Source organism: Hyperoodon ampullatus (assembly GCF_949752795.1).
Source record: "Hyperoodon ampullatus genome assembly, chromosome: X".
Taxonomy (NCBI): domain Eukaryota; kingdom Metazoa; phylum Chordata; class Mammalia; order Artiodactyla; family Ziphiidae; genus Hyperoodon; species Hyperoodon ampullatus.
The window spans coordinates 65,810,242-65,825,459 of NC_136913.1; the positions used below are offsets into that span (position 1 = coordinate 65,810,242).

Below are 15,218 nucleotides of genomic sequence, written 5' to 3' on the forward strand. Positions count from 1 at the left end.
GTACATCCCCTTCTTCATTCTCCCAGCATAGTTTTGTCATAATTTTATTTATTTTATTTTATTTTTTTATTTTATCTTATTTTATTTTTTTGCTGTACGCGGGCCTCTCACTGTTGTGGCCTCTCCCGTTGCGGAGCACAGGCTCTAGACGCGCAAGCTCAGCGGCCATGGCTCACGGGCCCAGCCGCTCCACGGAATGTGGGATCTTCCCAGACCAGGCACAAACCCGTGTCCCCTGCATCGGCAGGCGGACTCTCAACCACTGCGCCACCAGGGAAGCCCTTGTCATAATTTTAGATTTGATCAATAGAGTCTACATTGTGATTATAAATATTATTTACAGCTGAGCTATGTCATATGCCATGATTATATTTACTTATATATCTTTTAATTCTCTTTGGAGTTAAAAATAGTTTTAAAAATTAGTTTCTTTTTTTCTATGTTTCTATCACTGATTCATTCCCAACATATTCAAACATATGGGACAGTTGGTTCATTTTTATCAGAGATGTCCCTCCTGCGGTCCTCTGTGTTCCTGTTCCAGTTTGTACTGGCTGCCCCCTATGTTGGCTGTACGGCTGTTGCCCTGGGGTTTCCTGTTTCCAGAGGAAATCCCTGTGGGGTAACTCTTGGGGATTCCTTTAACCTCCGGTGTTGAACCTTCCCTTTCCTGGATCTGTTTTCCCCCTCTTTCTTGGTTTACTTCTCCTTTTTGTGAAATACAAGACTCCACTAGCTTCCTGAGAAATTGAGGGCATAGGAGGCAAAATTTTTTGTATGTCTGAAGGTATCTTTATTCAACTCTTATATTTGCCGGTTTGGTTATATGTAGAATTTCAGCCTACCTATCAGTTTCTCAGACTTAAAGCCTTTGATTCACTGTCATTGCTGAAAATCTAATGATATCCTACACTTGATCTTAGCCAAAAGGCCAAAGCGATTTCAATGACATTCTTTTATTGTCCTTGTAATTTTCCCTCCTTTCTCTTTCCTGTCATTTTAATGGGAGTTTCAGGAATGAGCAGAGGTAAATGGTGCAATTTCAAAAGGCTGTGTTTAACTGGAATTTTTCTGCTGGGCATTTTACATACTAGAGTATGTATTTCACCTTTATGGATAAAGAAATAGTTAAACTATTGGACAGGATCACAGAGCCAGTAACAGCGGGGATTCAAATCCAGGTTTGTCTGACTCCAAAGGCTGGTGCTTTTTCAGTGTGCCTCACTCCCTGAAATGATTCTTCTAGACTAGGACTTTTTTTGCTTAACTCTGGAGAGAACAGCAAAAGAAAAATTTGGTGGCTGCTTTAAACAAAACAAATTTTGAAGGCTTGAATTTTTTTCTAAAAATTCATTTGTATTTTAATACTGTCCCAATATTGTAGTTAATTTTAAAAAACACCATATTTCTGCACATCTCTAATGGCATGCTCTACCCTGGTTTGAGAAGCAGGAATTCTAGTACAATCTTTTTTGTAGGTGAGGCCCAGAGATGCTACGCATTGATCCAGAGAATTAATGTCATAGCTGGGCCAGAACTTTAGCATACTGATGACTTTCTTCCCCTACTGATTACCTTTCCCTCAACATTTTATTATTTCAAATGTACAGAGGAATTGAAAGAATTGTAAACACCCATAAACCTAACACTTAGATTCTACAACTGCCATTTGTCCATCCATCAACCCCTGATTGTACCTTATAAGTAATTTCTACCAGACTCTGCTTCCAGGATCTTTTCCCCATTTATTTCGGTCATTAATACAGAAAATGAATGGGGAAACGCAAACAGCCAAATATTTTGAGTACCTGCTATATGCTTAGGACATAATAGAGGCAGTATAAGATGATAGCACTTATCTCCTGAAGGAATTTACAACCTAGTCAAGGAAGAGAGTATATAACAATTTATGCGTATATAAACTAGAATTGTACAAGTATGTGCTTCCTGATTTAATACAGAGTTATGAATTATTGATAAAACACTGCAAAGGTTTAGGCTTAAGTGTAGCAAATTCACTTTTAACCCCCAGACAACATATGTATGCCTGTATATAGAAAAAAAATTATATCATAAATGAGTTCAATCTCTTCTTTAGTTCAGTGTTTCCTGCTTCCTTTCTTTTCCTTTTTATGTCCAAAACTTCCCTCTAGTACATGATACAAAAGTCAAAAGGGGGTACAACGAGAAGACTCCCTCCTACCTTAGTCCCCTAGCTACCAGTTTCCCTTAGAAGCAACCAATCACTGTAAGACTGGTTTCCTTCAATCTCGAGCTACTTAATGCATATAAAAAGGGTATGCGTGCGCATGCGTGTGTTGGTGTATGGTGGCATAATTATACACACTGCTTTATACCTGTCGTTCTGATGTTTTTTTTCCTTACCTCCTGAGTACTTCTCTTCACTCTGGACCCCTTAGGCCACATCTTCTATTCTCCCTGCATAGTGGCTGTATTCCTATATTCTTAGATCAAAGACACTTGTTTCCTACTTGTAGAAGGAAGAACTTGGGACGACAGTGTCCTCACCTCATTTACTATCAGTACATCTTTTTAAAAAAATTCCACCTAGAAGCCGGAGGACAAGAGCTGCCTTAAGTCATTCTTTTTTTAAAAAAATTAATTAATTTTTGGCTGCGTTGGGTCTTCATTGCTGCGTGTGGGCTTTCTCTAGTTGCAGTGAGCGGGGGCTACTCCTCGTTGCAGTGCGTGGGCTTCTCATTGCGGTGGCTTCTCTTGTTGTGGAGCACAGGCTCTAGGTACACGGGCTTCAGTAGTTGCAGCACGTGGGCTCAGTAGTTGCAGCACGTGGGCTCAGTAGTTGTGGCTCCCGGGCTGTAGAACACAGGCTCAGCAGTTGTGGTGCATGGGCTTAGTTGCTCCGCAGCATGTGGCATCTTCCCGCACCAGGGCTCGAACCCGTGTCCCCTGCATTGGTAGGCAGATTCTTAGCCACTGCGCCACCAGGGAAGTCCCTTAAGTCGCTCTTGATGCTAGAATGGGTGGATGTAATTAGGAAAGGGAGATCTGCAAGATAAAGCAGTCTTCATCTGAAAGGGCAAACCACCCACTGGCTGGCTAAGAGAATAAACACTCAGATTGCAACCTCAATTATATGTATAAATTCCCACTAAAGACAGAGTATGTTATGTTAACAGATTTAAACCCATATTCTTTCATATTTATTTGGCTTCATTATGATGAGTCACATGCTGATTCCAAATAAAAGCAAGCAATTCCCTAATTTATAATCATCCATTAAGCAAATCTTGATTGCTTCTTGGACCTCAGAATTACTGGGTCTTGTTCATCCTCTTTGAATCCCTTAAATCAAAAGTGAGAAATACAGTAAGTTCAATTTTTTATTAATAATCTTGGAACAAATACGTTAACAATTCCTTAGAGTTATATAGCATTTTTACAATTTTGAAAGAACTTTCACATATACCAATTAAACCCTCACAACATCCCTGTGAGGTAGGCAGGGTTGGTGTTATTTTCCTATTACTAGTGAGGAGAACAAGGCTCATGGGTGAAGTAAGGTCACACAGTTGGTTAGCGATGGAGCCAGGACTAGAACCTAGGCCTTTTGACATGCCTCCCTGAGAACATTCAAGTAATGACATCCTATGCTATATAATGAACATTTCTCTCCTATGATGATCAGATCTATTTTTATAAGTCTGGTATCACCTTTTCCTAATATCCAAAAACACTGAATCACAGTTTTGATGAGATATTTCTTCCCTGTTACTGGACTATTTCTCTTTGATGTATCAAGCACCATCCTAAGATGAAACTTACTTGTGTTTTAAGTTTTGAGGATCCTTGGCTATAAGTTCTAAATTATGATATAAAAATTTGTTTTAGAAATTCTGCAAAAGTATTCCTATGTTGAATATGTCAAACTTACTTAAACAAAAACAACACAAGCCTGTTTATATTTTTGAAAGCTTTGCAGTCTTTCTCAATAAGATGTTTAGATGTGTATAAATGGAAAATAGGGAAAGGTGTTTAGCAACATTACTGGGAAGCCTATGCAGAGTGCACCTAAACGCAAGTCACATCACACTAATTTGTTTGTGTTGGCCTTCTAGAGGAAGGAAAACCATTACAAAACTTTCAGGTTTGATCCCATCTTATGTGTGACATCCTCAGCAATAAGCTGGAAAAATCTGAATTATATCAATAGGGGGGTTCAAGCAGTAGTGATCAAATCATATATATGTATGGTAAAAAGGAAGAAAACACTTGCTCTTCAGTGGTTTTGCCTAGGTCCAGTGTAAGTATACTTATCAAGGCAGATTTTAAGCTATAGCATCTTTCGTGTTAAATTTCAAACTGTGAAATATGGTGGAGTTATCAACTTGGAATATGACTGAAACTGAATGTAACTGATCCCAAACTACCTGTCAAAAGCAGAGTAATGCTCAGTGGGCATAAAAGGCAAGGGATAAAACCCAACTGCTCTGGTATGGAGAGAAAAACAGCAAATGCAAACCTTCTGGTTAAAGTGAACCCTAGACCATCATGCATGTAAAGCAGGTTTTAAAAATATGAAAATGACACTGAGCTGTATTATCAGGAATTATATTCCTAAAGTTCCAGTTTTGGCCTTTTAAATTTAAGAGCAATAGGGAGAAACCTAAGCCTGTGGGGAGGAGGTGGTGCAGAAAATGAATGGGATATAGAAACGGGGCTGAGGTGGGAGGTTAGGGAACATCAAGAAACAGCTTAAATATATTCAAAATGGATTTAGAATCCCTCTAAATCCAACCTCTCCAAAGTTATTTGCTAAATTGAGAGATCTGGTCAAAAAAGTTGGTGACAATAAAAGTGACTATTTTATCTTACAAAAGAAGTATTTAAATATAGATTAGAAATTATGCTGTTAAAGATTAGTCCACTGATCAGGCTGTAGAAAGTGAAACTTAAGTGTTGCTGTCAGATACATTGCAGAAAACTGCTTCCAAAAATAGAATTACCATAGCAGGACTCAACATTAATGAAACCATTAAAAAAACAAGCACTTAACTTTTTATACTTGAAGCCTAATGAAAAAACATTGGTACCCTTAAGAAATAAATATAACACTTTAAGGTGAAAGATATTGCAGCTACATTTAAGTTTTCGATCAAGAATGTTCTAGTTTGGTATACTGGGCTCAAAACCAACTACACGTTTGAAATGCATAGAGACTACACTATGTTCTTTACACAGTATCAATGTCATCATCTTCATGTTTTCTCTTCAATGGGTTTGATTCATTGGCCGTGTTCTGTGATGAAACCATGTTGGTGGTAATAAGAATATTTTTGGGCCCAATCATTGAAGGATTAAGTAGAACATTTTGAACTGCAGTTGTTGCAGGAACTGTAAACAGAGGAGAAAACACCCCCAAACTATGAACTACACAGAATCAGAAACATATGGTAAAAAGTATTCAACAAAGCTGAAATGTAATACTAATAATAATTTCTTTTTTTAAGGTTTTTAAAACATTTATTTCTTAAAAGTTAACATGTGCATAATAGGAAACCAAAAAACACAAGAAGCAAAAAACAAAGTCATTCATAATCACAAGCAGTTTACTGTTTGATGTGTCCTTCTAGGTCTCATTTGTGTATCTACATATCTAAGCATCCATTTTTATGTAATTAAGATCATACAGTTATGTATATGCTTTTTCACACATCATGAATATTTACCATTTCAAAGTCCCAAAGCTATGAGTATTTTGACAGCCAAGAATACACTATACCAACTCAATCTGGAAGGAAAAAACATAATCCTACCTTTTTTGGCGACAAAAATTTCATAAATCACAAAAATGGCAACAGGCCTCTAGATAAAGAGTTATGATTAAAATACTACATTCCCTTAATGTTCAATTAAAAATGAGACATAAAGCAAGAGTACACAAAGTATAATGCTTCTAAGAGTAAAAAGTATTCAACAAAGCTGAATGTAATTTTAATAACAATTTCAATAGCATGAAGTAAAACTATCATAGAAGAAACATAATTATACTGCATTAAGAGTTAAATTACATTTTTTAATGCTTTAAAGTACTTAAATTAGTATCTAGTATAAGGTTAAAGAAGTTCTGTTAGTTTTTTGTTTTTAATTTACTTAAAATTTCAATTAGTTCTCAGTCATGGGAAGCAGTGCACTGGATTCATCATGGAACATACTAAAGGCACATGTTCAAGGTCAGGAATCATGCTTCCTTACAGACCAATATTATGGTGTACGGTTAGGTTTCAGAAGATGTGAAATCTAAACATATTCATGAATAAACTACATTATAACAGAATTCTACTTATATTATTCTAACTTTCTACATATACTTCCGTGAAGTGAATGAAAGTACAGTTTTCATTGGATATATACTAAGTTGCATTATTTTCTTGAGCTTTAACCCTAAGTGATTTTGCCTGAGATTTGTAGACCATAACTTATTTTAGTTCACAGGGTTCTTTGAGACTCTGATGATCATGTTGAAATCTCTCCCTTCCCCCCAAAATGTTACATATATGTAAAATTTCATACAATTTTAGTGGGTTTATAGACCCCCTCTGAAGAACCCAGATTTGCAGCATTATGGCCGCCTTCCTGTTACGATATTAAAACAATTTAATTATTGCTATAGGAATACAAACTGTTCTGTTATCATGAATCATTCACAAATTTTAAAATTCAGAAAAATATTTTAAAAGAACCACTTTCAATCCCCCATGCCCTGCCCATCATGTTACCTGGTTTGACAGGTGTGGACTGAGAAGGTGGAATCTGCACCGTAAATCTTTGGCTTGTCACTGACACTGGAGGTGCAACTTTATTTGGGACAGACGCTGTTTGTGGGGTTGCTGTAGTTGTAATTAACAGACCATGTTAGTTAGGTGACTTATTATACAGGTTCAATTTCTGCTCTCCTTTAGCTTACCAGAAACTACCTTCAAAGCACAGGGAATTAATGAAAGATCTGCTTGAGTTTGAATCCAGGCTTTATCACCTACTAGCTGAGTGACCTTGGGCAAGTTATTTAAACTTTTTGTGCTTTTCTCATCTATCAAATGGGGATAACAATACCTGTTTCATAGGATTCTTGTGAGAATTAAAATAATCCATGTAAAACTCTTCACATAGCATCTGGCACTGAATTTTGGCTACATGAAGTCATGAAGTTGAACATTTAAAGAAACAGAATTAAAGACCCAAGTTTTCTATTAATTACCTTATGTGGCACTTTTAATCTCTGTCACTTGCTAGGAATTAGGAGGTGACTACTATGCCCATGAAGCTAAATCAACATGCATCTAACAGAAGCCTAACATATCTCCATCTTTAGGTAAGTTTTCCATGTATTAAGGAGTGGTCCAAAGAATTTGGTGAAGCTTAATGAAGCAATATAAGTATTTTATTTTGTCAAGAAAATTCACAGTAGGTGGATGTTTTCTTGTCCATTACCATAAGGAAACTTAACATTTATGTAGGTATGGAGTTTAGGTTTTAAAATTGAACTTATGCTTATGCTTTATGAAACTCATTTAAAATTTTTTTAAAGTTTAAAACTTGCATCTTTAATAGTAGTTTTTAGCAGCTCCCTCACTCTAGACTTAAAAATCTCTAAAACATGTACAACAAATGTCTAACTAGGAATAAAAATTACAACTGATAACTAAAATTGGTTAACTTGCCAACACATGTAACTGATTAACACAGCCTAGAGTTTTTAAAAAGTTGGTATTAAGAGATATGAACCCACAGATAAACAGTATATGATCAAAAAGTTACACAAATTATATATGTAAACTCCTGTCTACAAAGGTCACATGCATATAATTGGAAGTGTACAATTAATACTATACCAGTCTGGTTTTAAAATGCTGAAATGTGAATTCACACCCTGAAAATATGAAGAGGTTGTCTACACATCTCAAAAATCAAATGCTGCTTACACTAGAGCTATATGACATCTATAGTACTCAAGTTATAAGAGCTAAGAAATCAATACTGGTCAAGGAGATGGGGATTTTTTTTCTGAAAAGACTGACTATGAAAGAAATCCAGCAGGAACGTAGGACAAAAAAATCAGGAAATCTAAATCCATTATTTATGTGTTCTTTATTATCTAAGCAACAATGACATTATGGTTTCTAAATGCCATTCTCCACTAAGAGGAACCAGGGCTCTTTGCAGAAATGGCTGATTCTAGGACTGGGGTAAGGAAAATATAAGATGAGCTTGGAACATCTTGTGCCAGGAAGCAAGAAATGCTCAAAGAATGATGGAGACCTGTCACAAAGGACACAGGAAACAGTCTGAAGGGGTGCTCACTGACCAATACAGGATAATCAGTACTACTTTTGAAAAGGTTATATTAAAAATGATTTTCTTTGATAGTCTTAAGCTTTTTGTATACTTTAAACTTACTTCTTTTGATTGCACCTCTTGCCAATTTACTCAAATTTAATTTCTGATAATAAGTAGGCTACTGCTTTGAGTGAGTTTGGCAACTTTATTTGTATAAAACCCAGAAAGAACACTGCTTAAACTTCTGTTTTTGTTACCATAGTTAATACCGGCAACAATGTTGGGTAATGCCCAATTCTATACTCATTTGGGATCAGATATTCCTTGTCGCTTTCTCATTTTGAAATCTGATAAAATATATGTTTACAGCTTTACTAGAGGACGAGTAAATGTATTAATGGCAACACATATTGGAATTTCTGAGTCACCTTTTTACTTGGATTACAGTTCAAAATCAAGTGCTGAGGCACTTCTTTACCAGCCAGAAAAGCCATTTCCCTCTCGTACTTACCTATAGTAGGAGTGGTAGGTCTGCTACTAACAGCACCAACACTTAACCGTGGAACTAGTCTTCCTTGGTTAGGTCCCTAGGGGATTTAAAAAACAAATTAGTTTTAACGTTGTTCAAACTTGACACCTAAACTTACCAGGAAATGAAATTAGGATTGCTGATGTGAATTATTAATAGATAATTGATGGCAAGAATGTCCTGTTTCTGTTCAGTGTTCTAATGCAACATTTAAACTAGGGTTTTCACAAATATCTATATATATACACACACATGTAATACAAACAATACATATCTATATAAACATGGATAAGAATATATATATTAAATATATAATTCTATATAGTTTTAAAGTTTGAGGTAGAGTGTTATTTGGGGATAACAGCTAACTTATGATTTTTTAATCTTAACTAGTCAATATCTTAACCCAGTAAGAAACTTCCTTATAGTGGAATTTCAGAGGTACAGAGGTAGCCCACTGTGGGGAGAACTTTCTCAGTGGTGGGAGAGCCTTAGGTCATATTTCAGAAAGCAAGTCCAATGCCTGATGGTATATCATTTACTCTGTTATGGTATAGTGTAAAGATTGGGAGTTATGAGACCTGGGAATCAGTCTTAACTTTGCTACTAACTTCATAGATGAGTTCGGGCTCACTTTCCTGATGAGTTAGATGAACAATAAAGTTCCTTTTAGCCCTAAAAATCTTGGATCATATATTCTATATTTTAACATAGCAGCTAATTGCAGACATAGTATTTTCAAGGAACTAAATTTTAAAAAATCCTAGTAAATTATCTTAGCCTTTTGCACTATTTACCCCTAACACATCTTACCCTTTTTAAAAGCTAAGATGACTAAAAATTCTTACCTTTTTAATTAAGGACTTTAGCCTATAGTTTGGAGCTGTTAAGCAGTATCTGTCAGGTGGCAGTCTGGGTCCTGCATATGGCTTAATCAGTGGTAAAGGGGTTTGATTTTTCTGCCTTGCAATATCCAGTAAAAACTAAAAAAAAAAAATCCTTATTAGAACTACAATTAAAAATTATAAGTAAAATGAACTTCAAATAAAATTTTGCTCACATCTCTCGGGGGAGGAGAGGTAAAAGATTGGTCAGCCCGACACTGGATTGCCAGTCTCACATCATCTGCATCAACATTAGGTTTCTTAGCATGGCTTGAATAAATTTTTGCATCATCCAGAATTGAAGTCACATATCCTTTAAGAACAAAACATTATTTTAAACATATAAAAATAGCTTAATATTTATGGCCAGTTTTCTTAAAAAGTTTCACTAATTTCCAGAAAGTTTATGAATTTTGGTTCTAATATCTAATTGTCCTATCTATATGATCAATTTTAAACAGATATCACAATATACTGTTCCCTAGCCTGAGCTCCTTTTTACTGCTTTCTGAATTCTATAACATTGTTCTTTTTTTCTTCACATATTTTTAAGACTTTATTTTTGTAGAGCAGTTTTAGGTTCACAGCAAAATTGAGGGGAATATACAGAGATTTCCTATATACTCCCTGACGCCATACATGCATAGCATCCTCTATTATCAATGTTCCCTGCAAAGTGGTGTGTTTGTTACAATTGATAGTCCTACACGGACCAATCATAATCCCCGATAGTCCGTAGTTTATATTATGGTTCACTCTCGGAACTCTACATTTTGTGGGTTTGGACAAGTGTATAAGGACATGTTATGACATTAACTGTTAAAGTATTTTGGTTGAAAATGTACTTACAATGAACGATTTTTAAAATTCACAAGTTAGGCAATTTTGGTGTTTTGTTAACTTACGGAAAGCAAATTCCAACATTTGATTTATAACCCTTGGTTCGTACTCCGTAATTCCCATATCCTTCAGGATCTGTGCCATCACCTGTGGATTCAAATAAAAACGCCAGATGCATAATCTAGGTATAGAAATCAAGACTGGACCGAAGGTAGTAATTATATTTATGACACAAGGTTCCCCCTTCTCTGGGTTCCATTCATCCTTCTCCTCCCAAGCGAGTGTCAGTTTCACACCAAATCTCGTCTTGATCTCTTTGCTGAAAACTTTTTTTTTGGCGGGGGTGGGGGTGGGGGCGGGGGCAAAGAGAAGAAAAAGGCCCGGGTTGGCTTTCCCAGTCGAGGTAGGGGTGGTTACAGCTGGTTGTCATTTTCAGATGTGGCGACTGGGGTAGCTTTGCATCAGAACACTGGGAGGCGCGAGCCAGGATTCGCAGACAGGGCGGGACGACTAGGCGGCCCGGGCCCGAGGCCCAGGAGACAAAGCCGGGCGGCCGGCCTGCGCATCCGGCGGGCCGCCAGCCTCCCTCCGGCTGGGCCGCCAGGGTGGCGGGAGAGAGCCCCGGGGTCCAGGGCACTCGAATCTCCAGCTCCTGGCGGCCCTGGCATGGCTGAAGTCGACCCGCGAGCCCATCATCAGGTCCTCCCCCCGGGCCCGCCTCTCAGGTCCCCGGCTGCGGTCGCGCTCAGCTTCGCACCCCGCCTCACATCCTTTGCACTCACCAAGGCATCTCTCGGAGCGTTCTTGGGAGGCGCCATCTTGCCCGACTCCATATTATCCTGCTGCTCGTCATCCGGGGAGAGATGACTGCTCGCGGATTCCTAGCTCAGGCTCCACCCCTGCGGGCGCGGAGGGCGGGATTACCGCGCCGGTCCTTTTGCTCCGCTGGCTGCCGCTTCCCAGCCGCCCGCCCGCTCCGCGGAGGCAGAGGGAAGCCGGGCTAGCGGGGAGCCCACGGCGCCGAAGCCTTCCCCGAAGAGCCCTCGGCCAACGCTTGGAAGACCGATAAGTTCTCCTTCCCAGAGCTCTTCCCCGGAAAAGTACACGAACAGGGCCACCCTTGTCTTTTCTGGGGCCCCTCCTCACGTCCCCTGCAACCACCCTGGCCCCTTCCCTTCCCTCTCCCTGAATGTGTGCAGAGTCCCTGCCTCCACCTGCCTTTGTGGTAGTGCTGCCTGGTCAAATGCAGAAAGCCCAGTTAAATTTGAATGTCAGATCAATGATCACGTTTTTAGCATAAGTTTATCCCAAATATTATATGGGCTATACTTACACTACGAAATGATTTATTGTTGATCTGATATTCAAATTTAACTGGGTGCTCTCTATTTTTATTTGCTAAATCTGGCAACTCTACCCTATGGTCTGCTCTCCACCCAGCAGGCATTTGGTCAGCTCTCCTCAGACTCAAAGCCCTGTCATAATTGCTCATTTCATACTGATGCAAAGCCAAAGCCTTTGACCGCCTGAAAGATTTGTGTGTGGAGCCCCAAATGCCTTCTTCCCACTCTCCACAGAACAGCCTGAGGGTCTTTCAAAAAACATGCATCAGTTAACTGTCTCTGGCTTTTTTTTTTTTTTTTTTTTTTTTTTTTTTTAATTTTTTTTTTATTTTTTGCTTTATCACAAATTTAATCAGTTATATGTATACATATGTTCCCATATCCCCTCCCTTTTGCGTCTCCCTCCCACCCTCCCTATCCCACCCCTCCAGGCGGTCACAAAGCACCGAGCTGATCTCCCTGTGCTATGTGGCTGCTTCCCACTAGCTATCTACCTTACGTTTGGTAGTGTATATATGTCCATGCCGCTCTTTCACTTTGTCACAGCTTACCCTTCCCCCTCCCCATATCCTCAAGTCCATTCTCTAGTAGGTCTGTGTCTTTATTCCTGTCTTACCCCTATGTTCTTCATGACCTTTTTTTTTCTTAAATTCCATATATATGTGTCAGCATACAGTATTTGTCTTTCTCTTTCTGACTTACTTCACTCTGTATGACAGACTCTAGGTCCATCCACCTCATTACAAATAGTTCAATTTCATTTCTTTTTATGGCTGAGTAATATTCCATTGTATGTATGTGCCACATCTTCTTTACCCATTCATCCGATGATGGACACTTAGGTTGTTTCCATCTCCGGGCTATTGTAAATAGGGCTGCTATGAACATTTTGGTACATGTCTCTTTTTGAATTATGGTTTTCTCAGGGTATATGCCCAGTAGTGGGATTGCAGGGTCATATGGTAGTTCTATTTGTAGTTTTTTAAGGAACCTCCATACCGTTCTCCATAGTGGCTGTACCAATTCACATTCCCACCAGCAGTGCAAGAGTGTTCCCTTTTTTCCACACCCTCTCCAGCATTTATTGTTTCTAGATTTTTTGATGATGGCCATTCTGACTGGTGTGAGATGATATCTCATTGTAGTTTTGATTTGCATTTCTCTAATTAGTAAAGATGTTGAGCATCCTTTCATGTGTTTGTTGGCAGTCTGTATATCTTCTGTGGAGAAATGTCTATTTAGGTCTTCTGCCCATTTTTGGATTGGGTTGTTTGTTTTTTTGTTATTGAGCTGCATGAGCTGCTTATAAATTTTGGAGATTAATCCTTTGTCAGTTGCTTCATTTGCAAATATTTTTTCCCATTCTGAGGGTTGTCTTTTGGTCTTGTTTATGGTTTCCTTTGCTGTGCAAAAGCTTTTAAGTTTCATTAGGTCCCATGTGTTTATTTTTGTCTTTATTTCCATTTCTCTAGGAGGTGGGTCAAAAAGGATCTTGCTGTGATTTATGTCATAGAGTGTTCTGCCTATGTTGTCCTCTAAGAGTTTGATAGTGTCTGGCCTTACATTTAGGTCTTTAATCCATTTTGAGCTTATTTTTGTGTATGGTGTTAGGGAGTGATCGAATCTCATACTTTTACATGTCCCTCTCCAGTTTTCCCAGCACCACTTATTGAAGAGACTGTCCTTTCTCCACTGTACATTCCTGCCTCCTTTATCAAAGATAAGGTGACCATATGTCCGTGGGTTTATCTCTGGGCTTTCTATCCTGTTCCATTGATCTATCTTTCTGTTTCTGTGCCAGTACCATACTGTCTTGATTACTGCAGCTTTGTAGTATAGTCTGAAGTCAGGGAGCCTGATTCCTCCAGCTCCATTTTTCGTTCTCAAGATTGCTTTGGCTATTCGGGGTCTTTTGTGTTTCCATACAAATTGTGAAATTTTTTGTTCTAGTTCTGTGAAAAATGCCAGTGGTATTTTGATAGGGATTGCATTGAATCTGTAGATTGCTTTGGGTAGTAGAGTCATTTTCACAATGTTGATTCTTCCAATCCAAGAACATGGTACATCTCTCCATCTATTTGTATCATCTTTAATTTCTTTCATCAGTGTCTTATAATTTTCTGCATACAGGTCTTTTGTCTCCTTAGGTAGGTTTATTCCTAGATATTTTATTCTTTTTGTTGCAATGGTAAATGGGAGTGTTTCCTTGATTTCACTTTCAGATTTTTCATCATTAGTATATAGGAATGCCAGAGATTTCTGTGCATTAATTTTGTATCCTGCAACTTTACCAAATTCATTGATTAGCTCTAGTAGTTTTCTGGTAGCATCTTTAGGATTCTCTATGTATAGTATCATGTCATCTGCAAACAGTGACAGCTTTACTTCTTCTTTTCCAATTTGGATTCCTTTTATTTGCTTTTCTTCTCTGATTGCTGTGGCTAAAACTTCCAAAACTATGTTGAATAAGAGTGGTGAGAGTGGGCAACCTTGTCTTGTTCCTGATCTTAGTGGAAATGGTTTCAGTTTTTCACCATTGAGGACGATGCTGGCTGTGGGTTTGTCATATATGGCCTTTATTATGTTGAGGAAAGTTCCATCTATGCCTACTTTCTGCAGGGTTTTTATCATGAATGGGTGTTGAATTTTGTCAAAAGCTTTCTCTGCATCTATTGAGATGATCATATGGTTTTTCTCCTTCAATTTGTTAATATGGTGTATCACGTTGATTGATTTGCGTATATTGAAGAATCCTTGCATTCCTGGGATAAACCCCACTTGATCATGGTGTATGATCCTTTTAATGTGCTGTTGGATTCTGTTTGCTAGTATTTTGTTGAGGATTTTTGCATCTATGTTCATCAGTGATATTGGCCTGTAGTTTTCTTTCTTTGTGACATCCTTGTCTGGTTTTGGTATCAAGGTGATGGTGGCCTCGTAGAATGAGTTTGGGAGTGTTCCTCCCTCTGCTATATTTTGGAAGAGTTTGAGAAGGATAGGCGTTAGCTCTTCTCTAAATGCTTGATAGAATTCGCCTGTGAAGCCATCTGGTCCTGGGCTTTTGTTTGTTGGAAGATTTTTTATCACAGTTTCAATTTCAGTGCTTGTGATTGGTCTGTTCATATGTTCTATTTCTTCCTGATTCAGTCTTGGCAGGTTGTGCATTTCTAAGAATTTGTCCATTTCTTCCAGGTTGTCCATTTTATTGGCATAGAGTTGCTTATAGTAATCTCTCACGATCTTTTGTATTTCTGCAGTGTCAGTTGTTACTTCTCCTTTTTCATTTCTAATTCTATTGATTTGAGT

At 38.2% G+C, this 15,218-nt stretch overlaps 1 protein-coding gene across 1 annotated transcript; it reads right to left on the bottom strand.

Annotated features, from left to right (window-relative positions):
- Window positions 1-2,993: 2,993 nt before the first annotated feature.
- Window positions 2,994-11,462, bottom strand: TAF9B (TATA-box binding protein associated factor 9b; the record flags this gene model as incomplete). The annotated part of the gene is made up of 8 exons (XM_079727621.1): window positions 11,352-11,462; window positions 10,635-10,716; window positions 9,906-10,042; window positions 9,694-9,828; window positions 8,828-8,903; window positions 6,759-6,869; window positions 5,217-5,373; window positions 2,994-3,027 (listed from the first exon to the last, which is right to left on the bottom strand). The coding sequence occupies exons 1-8, from the start codon at window positions 11,400-11,402 to the stop codon at window positions 2,994-2,996; spliced, it is 783 nt and encodes a 260-aa protein (XP_079583747.1). The 5' UTR covers window positions 11,403-11,462.
- Window positions 11,463-15,218: the final 3,756 nt, after the last annotated feature.